Source organism: Tachypleus tridentatus, chromosome 1, assembly GCF_004210375.1.
Source record: "Tachypleus tridentatus isolate NWPU-2018 chromosome 1, ASM421037v1, whole genome shotgun sequence".
NCBI classification, from domain to species: Eukaryota; Metazoa; Arthropoda; class Merostomata; order Xiphosura; family Limulidae; genus Tachypleus; species Tachypleus tridentatus.
In genome coordinates this window covers 177,931,584-177,958,049 of record NC_134825.1, presented here as the reverse complement: position 1 = coordinate 177,958,049, position 26,466 = coordinate 177,931,584, and the positions used below count along the sequence as shown (strand labels likewise).

Sequence of the window (26,466 nt, the reverse complement as noted above, 5' to 3'; positions counted from 1 at the left end):
AGATCTTGTATTTAACTAAGATTAAAACCTTGAACCAAACAATAACCAATAAGCTAGTACCATAGATCTTGTGTTTAGCTAAGATTAAAAACCTTGAACCAAACAATAACCAATAAGCTAGTACCATAGATCTTGTGTTTAACTAAGATTAAAAACCTTGAACCAAACAATAACCAATAAGTTGATACCATAAACCTTGTGTTTAACTAAGATTAAAACCTTGAACCAAACAATAACCAATAAGATAGTACCATAGATCTTGTGTTTAACTAAGATTAAAAACCTTGAACCAAACAATAACCAATAAGCTAGTACCATAGATCTTGTATTTAACTAAGATTAAAAACCTTGAACCAAACAATAACCAATAAGCTAGTACCATACACCTTGTATTTAACTAAGATTAAAAATCTTGAATCAAACAATAACCAATAAGCTAGTACCATAGGCCTTGTATTTAACTAAGATTAAAAACCCTGAACCAAACAATAACCAATAAGCTAGTACCATAGATCTTGTATTTAACTAAGATTAAAAACCTTGAACCAAACAATAACCAATAAGCTAGTACCATAGATCTTGTGTTTAACTAAGATTAAAACCTTGAACCAAACAATAACCAATAAGCTAGTACCATAGATCTTGTATTTAACTAAGATTAAAACCTTGAACCAAACAATAACCAATAAGCTAGTACCATAGATCTTGTGTTTAACTAAGATTAAAACCCTGAACCAAACAATAACCAATAAGCTAGTACCATAGATCTTGTATTTAACTAAGATTAAAACCTTGAACCAAACAATAACCAATAAGCTAGTACCATACACCTTGTATTTAACTAAGATTAAATATCTTGAATCAAACAATAACCAATAAGCTAGTACCATAGGCCTTGTATTTAACTAAGATTAAAAACCCTGAACCAAACAATAACCAATAAGCTAGTACCATAGATCTTGTATTTAACTAAGATTAAAAACCTTGAACCAAACAATAACCAATAAGCTAGTACCATAGATCTTGTGTTTAACTAAGATTAAAAACCTTGAACCAAACAATAACCAATAAGCTAGTACCATAGATCTTGTATTTAACTAAGATTAAAAACCTTGAACCAAACAATAACCAATAAGCTAGTACCATAGATCTTGTGTTTAACTAAGATTAAAAACCTTGAACCAAACAATAACCAATAAGTTGATACCATAAACCTTGTGTTTAACTAAGATTAAAAACCTTGAACCAGACAATAACCAATAAGTTGATACCATAAACCTTGTGTTTAAGATTAAAAACCTTGAACCAAACAATAACCAATAAGTACCATAGATCTTGTATTTAACTAAGATTAAAAACCTTGCACCAAACAATAACCAATAAGTTGATACCATAAACCTTGTGTTTAACTAAGATTAAAAACCTTGAACCAAACAATAACCAATAAGCTAGTACCATAGGCCTTGTATTTAACTAAGATTAAAAACCCTGAACCAAACAATAACCAATAAGCTAGTACCATAGATCTTGTATTTAACTAAGATTAAAAACCTTGAACCAAACAATAACCAATAAGCTAGTACCATACACCTTGTATTTAACTAAGATTAAAAATCTTGAATCAAACAATAACCAATAAGCTAGTACCATACACCTTGTATTTAACTAAGATTAAAAATCTTGAATCAAACAATAACCAATAAGCTAGTACCATAGGCCTTGTATTTAACTAAGATTAAAAACCCTGAACCAAACAATAACCAATAAGCTAGTACCATAGATCTTGTATTTAACTAAGATTAAAAACCTTGAACCAAACAATAACCAATAAGCTAGTACCATAGATCTTGTGTTTAACTAAGATTAAAAACCTTGAACCAAACAATAACCAATAAGCTAGTACCATAGATCTTGTATTTAACTAAGATTAAAAACCTTGAACCAAACAATAACCAATAAGCTAGTACCATAGATCTTGTGTTTAACTAAGATTAAAAACCTTGAACCAAACAATAACCAATAAGCTAGTACCATAGATCTTGTAATTAACTAAGATTAAAAACCTTAAACCAAACAATAACCAATAAGTTGATACCATAAACCTTGTGTTTAACTAAGATTAAAAACCTTGAACCAAACAATAACCAATAAGCTAGTACCATAGATCTTGTATTTAACTAAGATTAAAACCTTGAACCAAACAATAACCAATAAGCTAGTACCATAGATCTTGTGTTTAACTAAGATTAAAACCTTGAACCAAACAATAACCAATAAGCTAGTACCATAGATCTTGTGTTTAACTAAGATTAAAACCTTGAACCAAACAATAACCAATAAGCTAGTACCATAGATCTTGTGTTTAACTAAGATTAAAAACCTTGAACCAAACAATAACCAATAAGCTAGTACTATAGATCTTGCATTTAACTAAGATTAAAAACCTTGAACCAAACAATAACCAATAAGCTAGTACCATAGATCTTGTGTTTAACTAAGATTAAAAACCTTGAACCAAACAATAACCAATAAGCTAGTACCATAGATCTTGTGTTTAACTAAGATTAAAAACCTTGAACCAAACAATAACCAATAAGCTAGTACCATAGATCTTGTGTTTAACTAAGATTAAAACCTTAAACCAAACAATAACCAATAAGCTAGTACCATAGATCTTGTGTTTAACTAAGATTAAAAACCTTGAACCAAACAATAACCAATAAGCTAGTACCATAAACCTTGTATTTAACTAAGATTAAAAACCTTGAACCAAACAATAACCAATAAGTTGATACCATAAACCTTGTGTTTAACTAAGATTAAAAACCTTGAACCAGACAATAACCAATAAGTTGATACCATAAACCTTGTGTTTAATTAAGATTAAAAACCTTGAACCAAACAATAACCAATAAGCTAGTACCATAGATCTTGTATTTAACTAAGATTAAAAACCTTGAACCAAACAATAACCAATAAGCTAGTACCATAGATCTTGTGTTTAACTAAGATTAAAAACCTTGAACCAAACAATAACCAATAAGCTAGTACCATAGATCTTGTGTTTAACTAAGATTAAAAACCTTGAACCAGACAATAACCAATAAGTTGATACCATAAACCTTGTGTTTAACTAAGATTAAAAACCTTGAAACAAACAATAACCAATAAGCTAGTACCATAGATCTTGTATTTAACTAAGATTAAAAACCTTGAACCAAACAATAACCAATAAGCTAGTACCATAGATCTTGTATTTAACTAAGATTAAAAATCTTGAACCAAACAATAACCAATAAGCTAGTACCATAGATCTTGTATTTAACTAAGATTAAAAACCTTGAACCAAACAATAACCAATAAGCTAGTACCATAGACCTTGTATTTAACTAAGATTAAAAACCTTGAACCAAACAATAACCAATAAGCTTGTACCATAGATCTTGTATTTAACTAAGAATTAAAACCTTGAACCAAACAATAACCAATAAGTTGATACCATAAACCTTGTGTTTAACTAAGATTAAAACCTTGAACCAAACAATAACCAATAAGCTAGTACCATAGATCTTGTGTTTAACTAAGATTAAAAACCTTGAACCAAACAATAACCAATAAGCTAGTACCATAGATCTTGTATTTAACTAAGATTAAAAACCTTGAACCAAACAATAACCAATAAGTTGATACCATAAACCTTGTGTTTAACTAAGATTAAAAACCTTGAACCAAACAATAACCAATAAGCTAGTACCATAGATCTTGTGTTTAACTAAGATTAAAACCTTGAACCAAACAATAACCAATAAGCTAGTACCATAGATCTTGTATTTAACTAAGATTAAAAACCTTGCACCAAACAATAACCAATAAGCTAGTACCATAGATCTTGTGTTTAACTAAGATTAAAACCTTGAACCAAACAATAACCAATAAGTTGATACCATAAACCTTGTGTTTAACTAAGATTAAAACCTTGAACCAAACAATAACCAATAAGCTAGTACCATAGATCCTTGTATTTAACTAAGATTAAAACCTTGAACCAAACAATAACCAATAAGCTAGTACCATAGATCTTGTATTTAACTAAGATTAAAACCTTGAACCAAACAATAACCAATAAGCTAGTACCATAGATCTTGTGTTTAACTAAGATTAAAAACCTTGAACCAAACAATAACCAATAAGCTAAGACCATAGATCTTGTGTTTAACTAAGATTAAAAACCTTAAACCAAACAATAACCAATAAGTTAGTACCATAGATCTTGTGTTTAACTAAGATTAAAAACCTTGAACCAAACAATAACCAATAAGCTAGTACCATAGATCTTGTATTTAACTAAGATTAAAAACCTTGAACCAAACAATAACCAATAAGTTGATACCATAAACCTTGTGTTTAACTAAGATTAAAAACCTTGAACCAGACAATAACCAATAAGTTGATACCATAAACCTTGTGTTTAACTAAGATTAAAACCTTGAACCAAACAATAACCAATAAGTACCATAGATCTTGTATTTAACTAAGATTAAAAACCTTGCACCAAACAATAACCAATAAGTTGATACCATAAACCTTGTGTTTAACTAAGATTAAAAACCTTGAACCAAACAATAACCAATAAGCTAGTACCATACACCTTGTATTTAACTAAGATTAAAAATCTTGAACCAAACAATAACCAATAAGCTAGTACCATAGGCCTTGTATTTAACTAAGATTAAAAACCCTGAACCAAACAATAACCAATAAGCTAGTACCATAGATCTTGTATTTAACTAAGATTAAAACCTTGAACCAAACAATAACCAATAAGCTAGTACCATAGATCTTGTGTTTAACTAAGATTAAAACCTTGAACCAAACAATAACCAATAAGCTAGTACCATAGATCTTGTGTTTAACTAAGATTAAAACCTTGAACCAAACAATAACCAATAAGCTTGTACCATAGATCTTGTATTTAACTAAGATTAAAACCTTGAACCAAACAATAACCAATAAGTTGATACCATAAACCTTGTGTTTAACTAAGATTAAAACCTTGAACCAAACAATAACCAATAAGCTAGTACCATAGATCTTGTGTTTAACTAAGATTAAAACCTTGAACCAAACAATAACCAATAAGCTAGTACCATAAACCTTGTGTTTAACTAAGATTAAAACCTTGAACCAGACAATAACCAATAAGTTGATACCATAAACCTTGTGTTTAACTAAGATTAAAAACCTTGAACCAAACAATAACCAATAAGCTAGTACCATAGATCTTGTATTTAACTAAGATTAAAAACCTTGCACCAAACAATAACCAATAAGTTGATACCATAAACCTTGTGTTTAACTAAGATTAAAAACCTTGAACCAAACAATAACCAATAAGCTAGTACCATAGATCTTGTGTTTAACTAAGATTAAAACCTTGCACCAAACAATAACCAATAAGTTGATACCATAAACCTTGTGTTTAACTAAGATTAAAAACCTTGAACCAAACAATAACCAATAAGCTAGTACCATAGATCTTGTGTTTAACTAAGATTAAAAACCTTGAACCAAACAATAACCAATAAGCTAGTACCATAGATCTTGTGTTTAACTAAGATTAAAAACCTTGAACCAAACAATAACCAATAAGCTAGTACCATAGATCTTGTATTTAACTAAGATTAAAAACCTTGAACCAAACAATAACCAATAAGCTAGTACCATAGACCTTGTATTTAACTAAGATTAAAAACGTTGAACCAAACAATAACCAATAAGCTAGTACCATAGACCTTGTATTTAACTAAGATTAAAAACCTTGAACCAAACAATAACCAATAAGCTAGTACCATAGACCTTGTATTTAACTAAGATTAAAAATCTTGAAACAAACAATAACCAATAAGCTAGTACCATAGGCCTTGTATTTAACTAAGATTAAAAACCTTGAACCAAACAATAACCAATAAGCTAGTACCATAGATCTTGTATTTAACTAAGATTAAAAACCTTGAACCAAACAATAACCAATAAGCTAGTACCATAGATCTTGTGTTTAAGATTAAAAACCTTGAACCAAACAATAACCAATAAGCTAGTACCATAGATCTTGTGTTTAACTAAGATTAAAAACCTTGAACCAGACAATAACCAATAAGTTGATACCATAAACCTTGTGTTTAACTAAGATTAAAAACCTTGAAACAAACAATAACCAATAAGCTAGTACCATAGATCTTGTATTTAACTAAGATTAAAAACCTTGAACCAAACAATAACCAATAAGCTAGTACCATAGACCTTGTATTTAACTAAGATTAAAAATCTTGAACCAAACAATAACCAATAAGCTAGTACCATAGATCTTGTATTTAACTAAGATTAAAAACCTTGAACCAAACAATAACCAATAAGCTAGTACCATAGATCTTGTGTTTAACTAAGATTAAAAACCTTGAACCAAACAATAACCAATAAGCTAGTACCATAGATCTTGTGTTTAACTAAGATTAAAAACCTTGAACCAAACAATAACCAATAAGCTAGTACCATAGATCTTGTGTTTAACTAAGATTAAAAACCTTAAACCAAACAATAACCAATAAGCTAGTACCATAGATCTTGTGTTTAACTAAGATTAAAAACCTTGAACCAAACAATAACCAATAAGCTAGTACCATAGATCTTGTATTTAACTAAGATTAAAAACCTTGAACCAAACAATAACCAATAAGTTGATACCATAAACCTTGTGTTTAACTAAGATTAAAAACCTTGAACCAGACAATAACCAATAAGTTGATACCATAAACCTTGTGTTTAACTAAGATTAAAAACCTTGAACCAAACAATAACCAATAAGTACCATAGATCTTGTATTTAACTAAGATTAAAAACCTTGCACCAAACAATAACCAATAAGTTGATACCATAAACCTTGTGTTTAACTAAGATTAAAACCTTGAACCAAACAATAACCAATAAGCTAGTACCATAGATCTTGTGTTTAACTAAGATTAAAACCTTGAACCAAACAATAACCAATAAGCTAGTACCATAGATCTTGTGTTTAACTAAGATTAAAACCTTGAACCAAACAATAACCAATAAGCTAGTACCATAGATCTTGTATTTAACTAAGATTAAAAACCTTGAACCAAACAATAACCAATAAGCTAGTACCATAGACCTTGTATTTAACTAAGATTAAAAACCTTGAACCAAACAATAACCAATAAGCTAGTACCATAGATCTTGTGTTTAACTAAGATTAAAAACCTTGAACCAAACAATAACCAATAAGCTAGTACCATAGATCTTGTGTTTAACTAAGATTAAAAACCTTGAACCAAACAATAACCAATAAGCTTGTACCATAGATCTTGTATTTAACTAAGATTAAAACCTTGAACCAAACAATAACCAATAAGTTGATACCATAAACCTTGTGTTTAACTAAGATTAAAACCTTGAACCAAACAATAACCAATAAGCTAGTACCATAGATCTTGTGTTTAACTAAGATTAAAACCTTGAACCAAACAATAACCAATAAGCTAGTACCATAGATCTTGTGTTTAACTAAGATTAAAAACCTTGAACCAAACAATAACCAATAAGCTAGTACCATAAACCTTGTGTTTAACTAAGATTAAAAACCTTGCACCAAACAATAACCAATAAGTTGATACCATAAACCTTGTGTTTAACTAAGATTAAAACCTTGAACCAAACAATAACCAATAAGCTAGTACCATAGATCTTGTGTTTAACTAAGATTAAAACCTTGAACCAAACAATAACCAATAAGCTAGTACCATAGATCTTGTATTTAACTAAGATTAAAACCTTGCACCAAACAATAACCAATAAGCTAGTACCATAGATCTTGTGTTTAGCTAAGATTAAAACCTTGAACCAAACAATAACCAATAAGCTAGTACCATAGATCTTGTGTTTAACTAAGATTAAAACCTTGAACCAAACAATAACCAATAAGTTGATACCATAAACCTTGTGTTTAACTAAGATTAAAACCTTGAACCAAACAATAACCAATAAGCTAGTACCATAGATCTTGTGTTTAACTAAGATTAAAACCTTGAACCAAACAATAACCAATAAGCTAGTACCATAGATCTTGTATTTAACTAAGATTAAAACCTTGAACCAAACAATAACCAATAAGCTAGTACCAAAGATCTTGTGTTTAACTAAGATTAAAACCTTGAACCAAACAATAACCAATAAGCTTGTACCATAGATCTTGTATTTAACTAAGATTAAAACCTTGAACCAAACAATAACCAATAAGTTGATACCATAAACCTTGTGTTTAACTAAGATTAAAACCTTGAATCAAACAATAACCAATAAGCTAGTACCATAGATCTTGTGTTTAACTAAGATTAAAAACCTTGATCCAAACAATAACCAATAAGCTAGTACCATAGGCCTTGTATTTAACTAAGATTAAAAACCTTGAACCAAACAATAACCAATAAGCTAGTACCATAGATCTTGTATTTAACTAAGATTAAAACCTTGAACCAAACAATAACCAATAAGCTAGTACCATAGATCTTGTGTTTAACTAAGATTAAAACCTTGAACCAAACAATAACCAATAAGCTAGTACCATAGATCTTGTGTTTAACTAAGATTAAAAACCTTGAACCAGACAATAACCAATAAGTTGATACCATAAACCTTGTGTTTAACTAAGATTAAAAACCTTGATACAAACAATAACCAATAAGCTAGTACCATAGATCTTGTATTTAACTAAGATTAAAAATCTTGAACCAAACAATAACCAATAAGCTAGTACCATAGATCTTGTATTTAACTAAGATTAAAACCTTGAACCAAACAATAACCAATAAGCTAGTACCATAGATCTTGTATTTAACTAAGATTAAAACCTTGAACCAAACAATAACCAATAAGCTAGTACCATAGATCTTGTATTTAACTAAGATTAAAACCTTGAACCAAACAATAACCAATAAGCTAGTACCATAGATCTTGTGTTTAACTAAGATTAAAACCTTGAACCAAACAATAACCAATAAGCTAGTACCATAGATCTTGTGTTTAACTAAGATTAAAACCTTGAACCAAACAATAACCAATAAGCTAGTACCATAGATCTTGTGTTTAACTAAGATTAAAACCTTAAACCAAACAATAACCAATAAGCTAGTACCATAGATCTTGTGTTTAACTAAGATTAAAACCTTGAACCAAACAATAACCAATAAGCTAGTACCATAGATCTTGTATTTAACTAAGATTAAAACCTTGAACCAAACAATAACCAATAAGTTGATACCATAAACCTTGTGTTTAACTAAGATTAAAACCTTGAACCAGACAATAGCCAATAAGTTGATACCATAAACCTTGTGTTTAACTAAGATTAAAACCTTGAACCAAACAATAACCAATAAGTACCATAGATCTTGTATTTAACTAAGATTAAAAACCTTGAACCAAACAATAACCAATAAGCTAGTACCATAGATCTTGTATTTAACTAAGATTAAAAACCTTGAACCAGACAATAACCAATAAGTTGATACCATAAACCTTGTGTTTAACTAAGATTAAAACCTTGAACCAAACAATAACCAATAAGCTAGTACCATAGATCTTGTATTTAACTAAGATTAAAACCTTGCACCAAACAATAACCAATAAGTTGATACCATAAACCTTGTGTTTAACTAAGATTAAAACCTTGAACCAAACAATAACCAATAAGCTAGTACCATAGATCTTGTGTTTAACTAAGATTAAAAACCTTGAACCAAACAATAACCAATAAGCTTGTACCATAGATCTTGTATTTAACTAAGATTAAAAACCTTGCACCAAACAATAACCAATAAGCTAGTACCATAGATCTTGTGTTTAGCTAAGATTAAAACCTTGAACCAAACAATAACCAATAAGCTAGTACCATAGATCTTGTGTTTAACTAAGATTAAAAACCTTGAACCAAACAATAACCAATAAGTTGATACCATAAACCTTGTGTTTAACTAAGATTAAAAACCTTGAACCAAACAATAACCAATAAGCTAGTACCATAGATCTTGTGTTTAACTAAGATTAAAAACCTTGAACCAAACAATAACCAATAAGCTAGTACCATAGATCTTGTATTTAACTAAGATTAAAAACCTTGAACCAAACAATAACCAATAAGCTAGTACCAAAGATCTTGTGTTTAACTAAGATTAAAAACCTTGAACCAAACAATAACCAATAAGCTTGTACCATAGATCTTGTATTTAACTAAGATTAAAAACCTTGAATCAAACAATAACCAATAAGCTAGTACCATAGATCTTGTGTTTAACTAAGATTAAAAACCTTGATCCAAACAATAACCAATAAGCTAGTACCATAGACCTTGTATTTAACTAAGATTAAAAATCTTGAACCAAACAATAACCAATAAGCTAGTACCATAGGCCTTGTATTTAACTAAGATTAAAAACCTTGAACCAAACAATAACCAATAAGCTAGTACCATAGATCTTGTATTTAACTAAGATTAAAAACCTTGAACCAAACAATAACCAATAAGCTAGTACCATAGATCTTGTGTTTAACTAAGATTAAAAACCTTGAACCAAACAATAACCAATAAGCTAGTACCATAGATCTTGTGTTTAACTAAGATTAAAAACCTTGAACCAGACAATAACCAATAAGTTGATACCATAAACCTTGTGTTTAACTAAGATTAAAAACCTTGATACAAACAATAACCAATAAGCTAGTACCATAGATCTTGTATTTAACTAAGATTAAAACCTTGAACCAAACAATAACCAATAAGCTAGTACCATAGACCTTGTATTTAACTAAGATTAAAATCTTGAACCAAACAATAACCAATAAGCTAGTACCATAGATCTTGTATTTAACTAAGATTAAAACCTTGAACCAAACAATAACCAATAAGCTAGTACCATAGATCTTGTATTTAACTAAGATTAAAACCTTGAACCAAACAATAACCAATAAGCTAGTACCATAGATCTTGTGTTTAACTAAGATTAAAACCTTGAACCAAACAATAACCAATAAGCTAGTACCATAGATCTTGTGTTTAACTAAGATTAAAAACCTTGAACCAAACAATAACCAATAAGCTAGTACCATAGATCTTGTATTTAACTAAGATTAAAACCTTGAACCAAACAATAACCAATAAGTTGATACCATAAACCTTGTGTTTAACTAAGATTAAAAACCTTGAACCAGACAATAGCCAATAAGTTGATACCATAAACCTTGTGTTTAACTAAGATTAAAAACCTTGAACCAAACAATAACCAATAAGTACCATAGATCTTGTATTTAACTAAGATTAAAAACCTTGCACCAAACAATAACCAATAAGTTGATACCATAAACCTTGTGTTTAACTAAGATTAAAAACCTTGAACCAAACAATAACCAATAAGCTAGTACCATACACCTTGTATTTAACTAAGATTAAAAATCTTGAACCAAACAATAACCAATAAGCTAGTACCATAGGCCTTGTATTTAACTAAGATTAAAAACCCTGAACCAAACAATAACCAATAAGCTAGTACCATAGATCTTGTATTTAACTAAGATTAAAAACCTTGAACCAAACAATAACCAATAAGCTAGTACCATAGATCTTGTGTTTAACTAAGATTAAAAACCTTGAACCAAACAATAACCAATAAGCTAGTACCATAGATCTTGTGTTTAACTAAGATTAAAAACCTTGAACCAAACAATAACCAATAAGCTTGTACCATAGATCTTGTATTTAACTAAGAATTAAAACCTTGAACCAAACAATAACCAATAAGTTGATACCATAAACCTTGTGTTTAACTAAGATTAAAAACCTTGAACCAAACAATAACCAATAAGCTAGTACCATAGATCTTGTGTTTAACTAAGATTAAAAACCTTGAACCAAACAATAACCAATAAGCTAGTACCATAAACCTTGTGTTTAACTAAGATTAAAAACCTTGAACCAGACAATAACCAATAAGTTGATACCATAAACCTTGTGTTTAACTAAGATTAAAAACCTTGAACCAAACAATAACCAATAAGCTAGTACCATAGATCTTGTATTTAACTAAGATTAAAACCTTGAACCAAACAATAACCAATAAGTTGATACCATAAACCTTGTGTTTAACTAAGATTAAAACCTTGAACCAAACAATAACCAATAAGCTAGTACCATAGATCTTGTGTTTAACTAAGATTAAAACCTTGCACCAAACAATAACCAATAAGTTGATACCATAAACCTTGTGTTTAACTAAGATTAAAACCTTGAACCAAACAATAACCAATAAGCTAGTACCATAGATCTTGTGTTTAACTAAGATTAAAACCTTGAACCAAACAATAACCAATAAGCTAGTACCATAGATCTTGTGTTTAACTAAGATTAAAAACCTTGAACCAAACAATAACCAATAAGCTAGTACCATAGATCTTGTATTTAACTAAGATTAAAAACCTTGAACCAAACAATAACCAATAAGCTAGTACCATAGACCTTGTATTTAACTAAGATTAAAAACGTTGAACCAAACAATAACCAATAAGCTAGTACCATAGACCTTGTATTTAACTAAGATTAAAAACCTTGAACCAAACAATAACCAATAAGCTAGTACCATAGACCTTGTATTTAACTAAGATTAAAAATCTTGAAACAAACAATAACCAATAAGCTAGTACCATAGGCCTTGTATTTAACTAAGATTAAAAACCTTGAACCAAACAATAACCAATAAGCTAGTACCATAGATCTTGTATTTAACTAAGATTAAAAACCTTGAACCAAACAATAACCAATAAGCTAGTACCATAGATCTTGTGTTTAAGATTAAAAACCTTGAACCAAACAATAACCAATAAGCTAGTACCATAGATCTTGTGTTTAACTAAGATTAAAAACCTTGAACCAGACAATAACCAATAAGTTGATACCATAAACCTTGTGTTTAACTAAGATTAAAAACCTTGAAACAAACAATAACCAATAAGCTAGTACCATAGATCTTGTATTTAACTAAGATTAAAAACCTTGAACCAAACAATAACCAATAAGCTAGTACCATAGACCTTGTATTTAACTAAGATTAAAATCTTGAACCAAACAATAACCAATAAGCTAGTACCATAGATCTTGTATTTAACTAAGATTAAAAACCTTGAACCAAACAATAACCAATAAGCTAGTGCCATAGATCTTGTGTTTAACTAAGATTAAAAACCTTGAACCAAACAATAACCAATAAGCTAGTACCATAGATCTTGTGTTTAACTAAGATTAAAAACCTTGAACCAAACAATAACCAATAAGCTAGTACCATAGATCTTGTGTTTAACTAAGATTAAAAACCTTAAACCAAACAATAACCAATAAGCTAGTACCATAGATCTTGTGTTTAACTAAGATTAAAAACCTTGAACCAAACAATAACCAATAAGCTAGTACCATAGATCTTGTATTTAACTAAGATTAAAAACCTTGAACCAAACAATAACCAATAAGTTGATACCATAAACCTTGTGTTTAACTAAGATTAAAAACCTTGAACCAGACAATAACCAATAAGTTGATACCATAAACCTTGTGTTTAACTAAGATTAAAAACCTTGAACCAAACAATAACCAATAAGTACCATAGATCTTGTATTTAACTAAGATTAAAAACCTTGCACCAAACAATAACCAATAAGTTGATACCATAAACCTTGTGTTTAACTAAGATTAAAAACCTTGAACCAAACAATAACCAATAAGCTAGTACCATAGATCTTGTGTTTAACTAAGATTAAAAACCTTGAACCAAACAATAACCAATAAGCTAGTACCATAGATCTTGTGTTTAACTAAGATTAAAAACCTTGAACCAAACAATAACCAATAAGCTAGTACCATAGATCTTGTATTTAACTAAGATTAAAAACCTTGAACCAAACAATAACCAATAAGCTAGTACCATAGACCTTGTATTTAACTAAGATTAAAAACCTTGAACCAAACAATAACCAATAAGCTAGTACCATAGATCTTGTGTTTAACTAAGATTAAAAACCTTGAACCAAACAATAACCAATAAGCTAGTACCATAGATCTTGTGTTTAACTAAGATTAAAAACCTTGAACCAAACAATAACCAATAAGCTTGTACCATAGATCTTGTATTTAACTAAGAATTAAAACCTTGAACCAAACAATAACCAATAAGTTGATACCATAAACCTTGTGTTTAACTAAGATTAAAAACCTTGAACCAAACAATAACCAATAAGCTAGTACCATAGATCTTGTGTTTAACTAAGATTAAAAACCTTGAACCAAACAATAACCAATAAGCTAGTACCATAGATCTTGTGTTTAACTAAGATTAAAAACCTTGAACCAAACAATAACCAATAAGCTAGTACCATAAACCTTGTGTTTAACTAAGATTAAAAACCTTGCACCAAACAATAACCAATAAGTTGATACCATAAACCTTGTGTTTAACTAAGATTAAAACCTTGAACCAAACAATAACCAATAAGCTAGTACCATAGATCTTGTGTTTAACTAAGATTAAAAACCTTGAACCAAACAATAACCAATAAGCTAGTACCATAGATCTTGTATTTAACTAAGATTAAAAACCTTGCACCAAACAATAACCAATAAGCTAGTACCATAGATCTTGTGTTTAGCTAAGATTAAAACCTTGAACCAAACAATAACCAATAAGCTAGTACCATAGATCTTGTGTTTAACTAAGATTAAAACCTTGAACCAAACAATAACCAATAAGTTGATACCATAAACCTTGTGTTTAACTAAGATTAAAACCTTGAACCAAACAATAACCAATAAGCTAGTACCATAGATCTTGTGTTTAACTAAGATTAAAACCTTGAACCAAACAATAACCAATAAGCTAGTACCATAGATCTTGTATTTAACTAAGATTAAAACCTTGAACCAAACAATAACCAATAAGCTAGTACCAAAGATCTTGTGTTTAACTAAGATTAAAACCTTGAACCAAACAATAACCAATAAGCTTGTACCATAGATCTTGTATTTAACTAAGATTAAAACCTTGAACCAAACAATAACCAATAAGTTGATACCATAAACCTTGTGTTTAACTAAGATTAAAAACCTTGAATCAAACAATAACCAATAAGCTAGTACCATAGATCTTGTGTTTAACTAAGATTAAAAACCTTGATCCAAACAATAACCAATAAGCTAGTACCATAGGCCTTGTATTTAACTAAGATTAAAAACCTTGAACCAAACAATAACCAATAAGCTAGTACCATAGATCTTGTATTTAACTAAGATTAAAACCTTGAACCAAACAATAACCAATAAGCTAGTACCATAGATCTTGTGTTTAACTAAGATTAAAACCTTGAACCAAACAATAACCAATAAGCTAGTACCATAGATCTTGTGTTTAACTAAGATTAAAACCTTGAACCAGACAATAACCAATAAGTTGATACCATAAACCTTGTGTTTAACTAAGATTAAAAACCTTGATACAAACAATAACCAATAAGCTAGTACCATAGATCTTGTATTTAACTAAGATTAAAAATCTTGAACCAAACAATAACCAATAAGCTAGTACCATAGATCTTGTATTTAACTAAGATTAAAACCTTGAACCAAACAATAACCAATAAGCTAGTACCATAGATCTTGTATTTAACTAAGATTAAAACCTTGAACCAAACAATAACCAATAAGCTAGTACCATAGATCTTGTATTTAACTAAGATTAAAACCTTGAACCAAACAATAACCAATAAGCTAGTACCATAGATCTTGTGTTTAACTAAGATTAAAAACCTTGAACCAAACAATAACCAATAAGCTAGTACCATAGATCTTGTGTTTAACTAAGATTAAAAACCTTGAACCAAACAATAACCAATAAGCTAGTACCATAGATCTTGTGTTTAACTAAGATTAAAAACCTTAAACCAAACAATAACCAATAAGCTAGTACCATAGATCTTGTGTTTAACTAAGATTAAAAACCTTGAACCAAACAATAACCAATAAGCTAGTACCATAGATCTTGTATTTAACTAAGATTAAAAACCTTGAACCAAACAATAACCAATAAGTTGATACCATAAACCTTGTGTTTAACTAAGATTAAAAACCTTGAACCAGACAATAGCCAATAAGTTGATACCATAAACCTTGTGTTTAACTAAGATTAAAAACCTTGAACCAAACAATAACCAATAAGTACCATAGATCTTGTATTTAACTAAGATTAAAAACCTTGAACCAAACAATAACCAATAAGCTAGTACCATAGATCTTGTATTTAACTAAGATTAAAAACCTTGAACCAGACAATAACCAATAAGTTGATACCATAAACCTTGTGTTTAACTAAGATTAAAAACCTTGAACCAAACAATAACCAATAAGCTAGTACCATAGATCTTGTATTTAACTAAGATTAAAAACCTTGCACCAAACAATAACCAATAAGTTGATACCATAAACCTTGTGTTTAACTAAGATTAAAAACCTTGAACCAAACAATAACCAATAAGCTAGTACCATAGATCTTGTGTTTAACTAAGATTAAAAACCTTGAACCAAACAATAACCAATAAGCTTGTACCATAGATCTTGTATTTAACTAAGATTAAAAACCTTGCACCAAACAATAACCAATAAGCTAGTACCATAGATCTTGTGTTTAGCTAAGATTAAAAACCTTGAACCAAACAATAACCAATAAGCTAGTACCATAGATCTTGTGTTTAACTAAGATTAAAAACCTTGAACCAAACAATAACCAATAAGTTGATACCATAAACCTTGTGTTTAACTAAGATTAAAACCTTGAACCAAACAATAACCAATAAGCTAGTACCATAGATCTTGTGTTTAACTAAGATTAAAAACCTTGAACCAAACAATAACCAATAAGCTAGTACCATAGATCTTGTATTTAACTAAGATTAAAAACCTTGAACCAAACAATAACCAATAAGCTAGTACCAAAGATCTTGTGTTTAACTAAGATTAAAAACCTTGAACCAAACAATAACCAATAAGCTTGTACCATAGATCTTGTATTTAACTAAGATTAAAAACCTTGAATCAAACAATAACCAATAAGCTAGTACCATAGATCTTGTGTTTAACTAAGATTAAAAACCTTGATCCAAACAATAACCAATAAGCTAGTACCATAGACCTTGTATTTAACTAAGATTAAAAATCTTGAACCAAACAATAACCAATAAGCTAGTACCATAGGCCTTGTATTTAACTAAGATTAAAAACCTTGAACCAAACAATAACCAATAAGCTAGTACCATAGATCTTGTATTTAACTAAGATTAAAAACCTTGAACCAAACAATAACCAATAAGCTAGTACCATAGATCTTGTGTTTAACTAAGATTAAAAACCTTGAACCAAACAATAACCAATAAGCTAGTACCATAGATCTTGTGTTTAACTAAGATTAAAAACCTTGAACCAGACAATAACCAATAAGTTGATACCATAAACCTTGTGTTTAACTAAGATTAAAAACCTTGATACAAACAATAACCAATAAGCTAGTACCATAGATCTTGTATTTAACTAAGATTAAAAACCTTGAACCAAACAATAACCAATAAGCTAGTACCATAGACCTTGTATTTAACTAAGATTAAAAATCTTGAACCAAACAATAACCAATAAGCTAGTACCATAGATCTTGTATTTAACTAAGATTAAAAACCTTGAACCAAACAATAACCAATAAGCTAGTACCATAGATCTTGTATTTAACTAAGATTAAAAACCTTGAACCAAACAATAACCAATAAGCTAGTACCATAGATCTTGTGTTTAACTAAGATTAAAAACCTTGAACCAAACAATAACCAATAAGCTAGTACCATAGATCTTGTGTTTAACTAAGATTAAAAACCTTGAACCAAACAATAACCAATAAGCTAGTACCATAGATCTTGTATTTAACTAAGATTAAAAACCTTGAACCAAACAATAACCAATAAGTTGATACCATAAACCTTGTGTTTAACTAAGATTAAAAACCTTGAACCAGACAATAGCCAATAAGTTGATACCATAAACCTTGTGTTTAACTAAGATTAAAAACCTTGAACCAAACAATAACCAATAAGTACCATAGATCTTGTATTTAACTAAGATTAAAAACCTTGCACCAAACAATAACCAATAAGTTGATACCATAAACCTTGTGTTTAACTAAGATTAAAAACCTTGAACCAAACAATAACCAATAACCTAGTACCATAGATCTTGTGTTTAACTAACATTAAAACCTTGAACCAAACAATAACCAATAAGCTAGTACCATAGATCTTGTGTTTAACTAAGATTAAAAACCTTGAACCAAACAATAACCAATAAGTTGATACCATAAACCTTGTGTTTAACTAAGATTAAAAACCTTGAACCAAACAATAACCAATAAGCTAGTACCATAGATCTTGTGTTTAACTAAGATCAAAAACCTTGCACCAAACAATAACCAATAAGCTAGTACCATAGATCTTGTGTTTAACTAAGATTAAAAACCTTGAACCAAACAATAACCAATAAGCTAGTACCATAGATCTTGTGTTTAACTAAGATTAAAACCTTGAACCAAACAATAACCAATAAGCTAGTACCATAGATCTTGTATTTAACTAAGATTAAAAACCTTGCACCAAACAATAACCAATAAGCTAGTACCATAGATCTTGTGTTTAACTAAGATTAAAAACCTTGAACCAAACAATAACCAATAAGCTAGTACCATAGATCTTGTGTTTAACTAAGATTAAAAACGTTGAACCAAACAATAACCAATAAGCTTGTACCATAGATCTTGTATTTAACTAAGAATTAAAACCTTGAACCAAACAATAACCAATAAGTTGATACCATAAACCTTGTGTTTAACTAAGATTAAAAACCTTGAACCAAACAATAACCAATAAGCTAGTACCATAGATCTTGTGTTTAACTAAGATTAAAAACCTTGAACCAAACAATAACCAATAAGCTAGTACCATAGATCTTGTATTTAAGTAAGATTAAAAACCTTGAACCAAACAATAACCAATAAGCTAGTACCATAAACCTTGTGTTTATCTAAGATTAAAAACCTTGAACCAGACAATAACCAATAAGTTGATACCATAAACCTTGTGTTTAACTAAGATTAAAAACCTTGAACCAAACAATAACCAATAAGCTAGTACCATAGATCTTGTATTTAACTAAGATTAAAACCTTGCACCAAACAATAACCAATAAGTTGATACCATAAACCTTGTGTTTAACTAAGATTAAAAACCTTGAACCAAACAATAACCAATAAGCTAGTACCATAGATCTTGTGTTTAACTAAGATTAAAAACATTGAACCAAACAATAACCAATAAGCTAGTACCATAGATCTTGTGTTTAACTAAGATTAAAAACCTTGAACCAAACAATAACCAATAAGCTTGTACCATATATCTTGTATTTAACTAAGAATTAAAACCTTGAACCAAACAATAACCAATAAGTTGATACCATAAACCTTGTGTTTAACTAAGATTAAAAACCTTGAACCAAACAATAACCAATAAGCTAGTACCATAGATCTTGTGTTTAACTAAGATTAAAAACCTTGAACCAAACAATAACCAATAAGCTAGTACCATAGATCTTGTATTTAAGTAAGATTAAAAACCTTGAACCAAACAATAACCAATAAGCTAGTACCATACACCTTGTGTTTAACTAAGATTAAAAATGTTGGACCAGAAAACAACCAATAAGCTGATACCAGAGACCTTGTGTTTAACTATAGCTTAAAAACTTTGAACCAGACAGTAACGAATAAGCTGATACTACAAACTTTGTGTTGACTTTAATATATCCTTCTGCTGTAAGATAAGACATCTTAAATATTGTTAAATAATATAGCAAAATTTCATGTCCATATTTTGTAATAAAGTAAGAACAGTATAATATCCAGCCTGGAGAAGTTAAACCATTAACAATGGTTTGAATGCTGTTATTATTTTCCAATTTACTTGTAAATAGAGGCAACACCAGCCTTACTGTCAACTGTTATAAATCTGTGTTTTATAAAAGAAATCAGAAACAAATTTATTTTTTTGTGTACTCTGCAAAGGTTATAATCTGAAAATTATATCCCATTAGAAGGCTATAAAGAAGATAGTTTGTATTTTGGAATGGACCATAAAGGTTTGTGAAGCTAACTGTCCATTTACATAACTGTTAATGTCTAAGAGATTAACAGTTTTCTAGAGCTGAAACACAACAGATTTTACACTTATTCATAAAAGAGTGTTTAAAGATGTTTATCACTGGTTTTGTTGTAAATATTTCCTGCACTTGGTGTTATACAGGTATCACTAAACATGATCACACCATTATACACTCTATAAAATATATCAAGAAATATTATAGTCTGTGACTCTCTTGAACCTAATTAACAAATTCTTTTAAACTACTCTTTTGGTCTGTTTATGGTGTTGTTCACAACACTCATTATCAGTTGGGTTCAGAGTGTATGTATTTACAGTTACCATACTATTTTGGTCTATTTATGGTGTTGTTCACAACACTCATTATCAGTTGGGTTCACAGTGTACATATTTACAGTTACCATTGTTAGCTTGTTATTAACAGATTTGGAGCACAATAAAAAATTCTACATGGTATTCGGAAAGTCACTGTGCACTTTTATATATATGTACAGGGTGTTTGGAAAGTCACTGTGCACTTATATATTTATTAACAGACATGTTTCAATATAGAATACAGGAGGTAAATATGAATGACAATTATAAACAATGTTGAAAGTGACCCCCGTTGGCATCATTACAAGCCTGGATCCTTCTTATTTTGTTTCTAAACACCTCTATCAGGTGCTGGCTTGAAATAGACTGAATAAAATATGATTACAAAATTGCACAGTGACTTTCTAAACACCTTGTAATATCGATTATACAATTATTTGTTCATGTCACGTGATTCAAGTTGTTTTATCTATAAAGTTAATATGATTCCAAGCTCTATGCAAAGAACTGTGACAAAATATCAATACATATATATTAAAAAAACAAAACTTTGTATACTTGTTACAAGTATTCTTATTAGATATCAATTTCAGCTCTTTCCTTTTCTATGTTCTAGCTAAGACAAGACACAACTATTAATATGGCATAATGTCAGTGGTATCCCTCAATTTATGTTAATACAAGCACAAGTGTTATTTGACCAGGTTTGCAAATATCTAATGTCAATGTGCATTGTTACAACAGACTATGTATTTCAATAAATGGTCACAAAAACATTTGATAATAAATGTGGATGACCAACTAATACATATCATACACTAAAGTAGTGCAGTTAAAGGAAACATGGAGATAATATGGACCTACTTTTTGTCACAGTTCATCAAGACTTTTAAGCAGTGAATCACACATTACCAATCTTCCTAAACACTTTTACCATTCATTAGTTGGTAAGCATTCAGTTGTTTAATACTTTCTATCACCCATCATAAGAAACGTCTGACCGGTGGATGTGCACATTATTACCCATCAGAAGAAACGTCTGACCGGTGGATGTGCACGTTATTACCCATCAGAAGAAACGTCTGACTGTTGGATGTGCACGTTATTACCCATCAGAAGAAACGTCTGACTGGTGGATGTGCATGTTATTACCCATCAGACCGGTGGATGGGGACATTATCATCCACCAGAAGAAATGCCAGACCAGTGAATGTCCATGTTATCATCCATTTGAAGAAATGTCAGACCAGTGGAGGCGCGCATTATCACTAGCATCATTAATTGTCATAACACTGAAACCTTACATCTGAAGGTATTCATACTGCCAAGTTGAAGCACATAAACTTTAGTGTGCTAACCAATACTGATATCTGTCCAAACCCATTTGCTGCTATCATAATATAAAGTTTCTCTCCCTAAAGCTAAAATGGATTTTATCATGTACACAACTACACATTTCATGTCTTACTGTAGTGTTATTTGTGATTCATACATTTTTAACTGCTACATGTTCTCAATATTGTTGAAGACAGAAAATTTTGTGACAACATACTAAAGGCAAACCATTATTATCCAATATAGAGAATAACCTTCATAAATCCTGATTCAGACCATCTGCATACCAATCTCTATCCCGTTGCTACTCTGAGCTGTTCATACAGGTAAAAAGATGAGACCTATGAGTTGTTTCAAGACCATATTGCTGATCTGTTGTCCATTTGCTACTCTGACCTGTTCATACGTGTAAAAAGATGAGATCTATGGGTTATTTGAAGCCCATATTGTTGATCTGTCATCCACTTGCTACTCTGACCTGTTCGTACACGTAAAAAAATTATATCTATGGGTTGTTTCAAGCCCATATTGTTAAAACTACTATCCTATAGAAAGGCCTACCATGTCAAAGTCTCCTGGTGGTGCGTGAAAGTAAATAAGCACATACAAGCCAAAACAAAAATTCAAAATGCTACACTAATTTTATATGCCACGTCACGGGCTGTACCCTACAGATCCTTTCACTAATTTTATACCCCACGCCATAGCTTGTACCCTGCAGATCCTTTCACGAATTTTATACCCCACGTCACAGCCTGTACCCTGCAGATCCTTTCACGAATTTTATACCCCACGTCACAGCCTGTACCCTGCAGATCCTTTTACTAATTTTATACTCCATGTCACAGCCTGTACCTTGTGGATCCTTTCACTAATTTTATACCCCACGTCACAGCCTATGCCTTGTGGATCCTTTCACTAATTTTATACCCCACGTCACAGCCTGTACCTTGTGGATCCTTTCACTAATTTTATACCCCACGTCACAGCCTGTACCTTGTGGATCCTTTCACTAATTTTATACCCCACGTCACAGACTGTACCCTGCAAATCCTTTCAATTGATGCACTATTTTGCATTTTAGTTTTGGCTTGTTTTTGTTTATAATAAACTATATATACATGTAAAGAAATGAAAGGAAAAAATTATTTATTGTTATAATTTGTTTTGTTTCACTTCTCGACAAATTAACTTGAAACCTTAAAGGGTTATACATTGGTCCAATATGTCTAAACAAGTTTTTATTCTATTTTTTTAATTTAGGTCACTTGAAGGTTTTTTATGGAGTCAAGGTCAAACAACACAAAATAAGTATATTTTGGGCTCCTGTGCAGTAATAAAATGAAAACTGACACAGATATATAAATTTTCTGGCACTCAACATATTGACATAAAAAAGTTGGATTTGCCCATTTTCAGTATCTTTAGGAAATAAAGAAATTTTGAGGTTTTGGCCAATGTATAAGGGATCTGGTATAAGGATACTTTTCTAAAGGCCCAACAAACTGAAAAATAAAATTGTTGTCTTGCCCATTTTATTGACTAAAAGAAGGTCAAGATGCTACAAAAAGCATAATTTTATGATTGTTTTAGTAGTTTTAGTCAATTTATTAGCCTTCTTTCAACCAATTTACATGGAATTTAGTACAAAGACACTCTTTACAAATAAAGATGTGGACAATTTTTGTCTTTTCTCAATTTTTCAGCAAAGAAATAGAATTTAAAGTTTTTCTAAACTATCTATGTTCGTGCGAGATAACTGATATTAGATTTGGTACAAATACAACTTCTTGCAGGTCTCAAACAGTAATATAGACAGTTTTCAATTTTTCAGTTGTTCAAAACTGGCCATGTTGAGATTGTGAGCCAGGAACATGCTACACAAATCCACAAATGTTGGCATCTTTACACAGAGTTAACAACTATACCTTATAACTTGAATGTAGAAAACTTGGTTATCCAATTCTCATATTGAGATGTCTGGTTTCAACTATAAATATTTCACTGAACAAACAGAAAGCTTAGAAATTGTCAACTTTATGTACATAGAATAAGAAAATTGATAGTGAAACATTTATAGAAATTAGCGAGTGGTCAACAGTAACTTTGTGACTTAGTACTGTGGACAAAGACAGAGAAACATTTTATTTTAACATATTTTGTTCATAATTCAATTGGATGTAAATGGAAAAAAGATCTCTTCATTCCCTCGATTTCAGGTAATTAGCACTACAAGTATTTGTTTTACAAAAAACATAATATTTTGTCAACAAAGTTAAAATATCAACAGATATTATAAAATTACTCTGAAAACATAAATTACAAGTTCAGTTTAATTATTCAAAGAGTGTTTATGTTAAAAACATCTAAATTTTGTTTTTGGTAAATAGCTTACTTTTCACACATAGGATAATGTTTGAAGATGCAATTTGAGAATAAACTTGAAAGCAAATGAATCATGTGAAGAAATCAGTGCTACATTTATATAGCTTATCCACTTCTATCTTATCCAACATGTTAAGAAACACAAAGAGATAAGCTGGATGAGGTATAGTTGCTAAGAAATGTGGTTTCCTATCTGAAGTATCAACACACACATTATCAGAATTGACAAGAAGTGTATGCATGTGCCTGTCTACTCATAACTAGCAAAACACTGGATGAATTGTCACCATATTGGGCATGTACTCTTAGAGTCCCCCTTCAGGGAGTGACACAAGAAGATTTACATTCATATTTGAATATGACAAACCAAATACTCTAGTTTTTTACTTCCAGAATCTACAGGGTGGCTCGTAAGTCCCTACCCATCCACATATCTTATGTATCTAGTGTATCGGTGTGGTGTCACCAGTATTCTTGTGCTCATGTGTCCACGTACTTGTCACAATATGTTATTCATGTGTAAATGGGCTTACATCGCCATATTTCTCTGAAAAAAAGAAACATTTATAATACATGCATAATTGAATATAACATAATAACATATGAATGGGTAGGAACTTATGGGCCACTCTGTATATTTTCTGAGCAAGGTTCTTCTGGTATCACCTTCAGGATAAACTAATACGTAATAATAATAAATTATACCATGATAACCACTTCTTAAGCAATCTCTAGCAGCCCTGTCAACAGCTTGGACAACCTCATCCAAAGTTGACATTGTTCCTTAAGAGTGTGGTCAGACTCAGGCTAATTACAACACATTTAACAAATCAAATTCCACTATTATTTTCAAGGGTGTGAACCAGTCCAAAAAGGACTTAACCCAAATGGTTAGAAATTATTCAAAACAACAGCTATTTGAGTAGCAAATGTAAAAAACAAAATGTATCTTTAATGTGCATTACTAACACTGAATCTTTTTAACGGTGTGCATCAACTTAGCATCATTTATCTTGGCTAACATTTACCCAGCCTTAGTTCTAAACTTAGTGAACTTATAATTTGTATGTTGCCATAAATAAAATATATTGTTATAAACCAATAACTTATTATTAAGATAACGAAAAAAATCGTAAGAGCTGTTGTTGTTTGTAATTAAGCACAAAGCTACACAATGGGGTACCTATGCTCTGCCCACCGCGGGTGTCGAAACACGGTTTCTAGCGTTATAAGTCTACAGGCGTACCGTTGTGCCACTGGGGAGAAAATCGTAAGAGAATAGTAAAATTCGAAACTTTTCAACTTTTCTGTTACCAATCTCATGTTAGACCATCAGTAATAAATAGACGTACTTATATGACTGAGTGACAAACACTGAAACACCAACAATATAAACTGTGGGAGAAGAGTTTGTTTATAATAGGCAAGAAAATCTTGTTTTGCAACTTACCAGTGTCAGACACTTCCTCAGTCAATTTCTGCAACTATCAGTAACACTAAAAGTAAAACTATTAACAATATTTCAACACTACAAGTTAGTTTGTATAAATAACTAGAGTTAATTCTTAACTTACTCATCCAAGTTGTCTTCCAGTTCAGCCAGAGCAACAGGAGAGTCCGTTAAAAAATTGAAGTTATGAATAACGCCCATCCTGTCGGTTTATATATATATATATATGTAAATCTTCTTCGTAAACGGATGTGATTGAAAAAGCAAGAGGATCAATATTTTGCTTCAGATATACAAAGATTACGTTGAACTCGTTTACTATCTCCAACTTCGCGACCTTTCGCCCTCTTTCAGTGCGAAAGAAACTACCTGTTCACTTTCTCCGAACTCAAAAAAGGTGAAACATGCTAAACTAACAAAGAAAAAAGTATAAGCCAAAATTATTATATTAATTAAATAAAAATATTTCAAACAAAAAATAATATTCACAAAGTAATGATTTTATTACCTCTTTCAAGTAATATTATCTCTGTTTCAAATATTTTTTTCTAGTTTAAAATTTTGATATTCTGCCTGATGTGCTTGGTTCACGTTTTGCAGACATTAGCTTGGTGAAACTAGGTCATGTACGTCAA

At 30.1% G+C, this 26,466-nt stretch overlaps 1 protein-coding gene across 2 annotated transcripts in view; it reads right to left on the bottom strand.

Annotated features, from left to right (window-relative positions):
• Positions 1 to 26,211, bottom strand: part of LOC143231159 (R3H domain-containing protein 4-like) — a 45,186-nt gene extending 18,975 nt beyond the window's left edge. For both annotated transcript variants that reach the window (XR_013016798.1, XM_076465818.1), the window contains exon 1: positions 25,956 to 26,211. Coding sequence is in view for 1 of the 2 variants with exons in the window: in XM_076465818.1 (XP_076321933.1) it covers positions 25,956 to 26,032 (77 nt within the window). In the remaining variant the exon portion in view is untranslated. The remainder of the gene's footprint in view (positions 1 to 25,955) is intronic.
• Between the last annotated feature and the right edge of the window lie 255 nt (positions 26,212 to 26,466).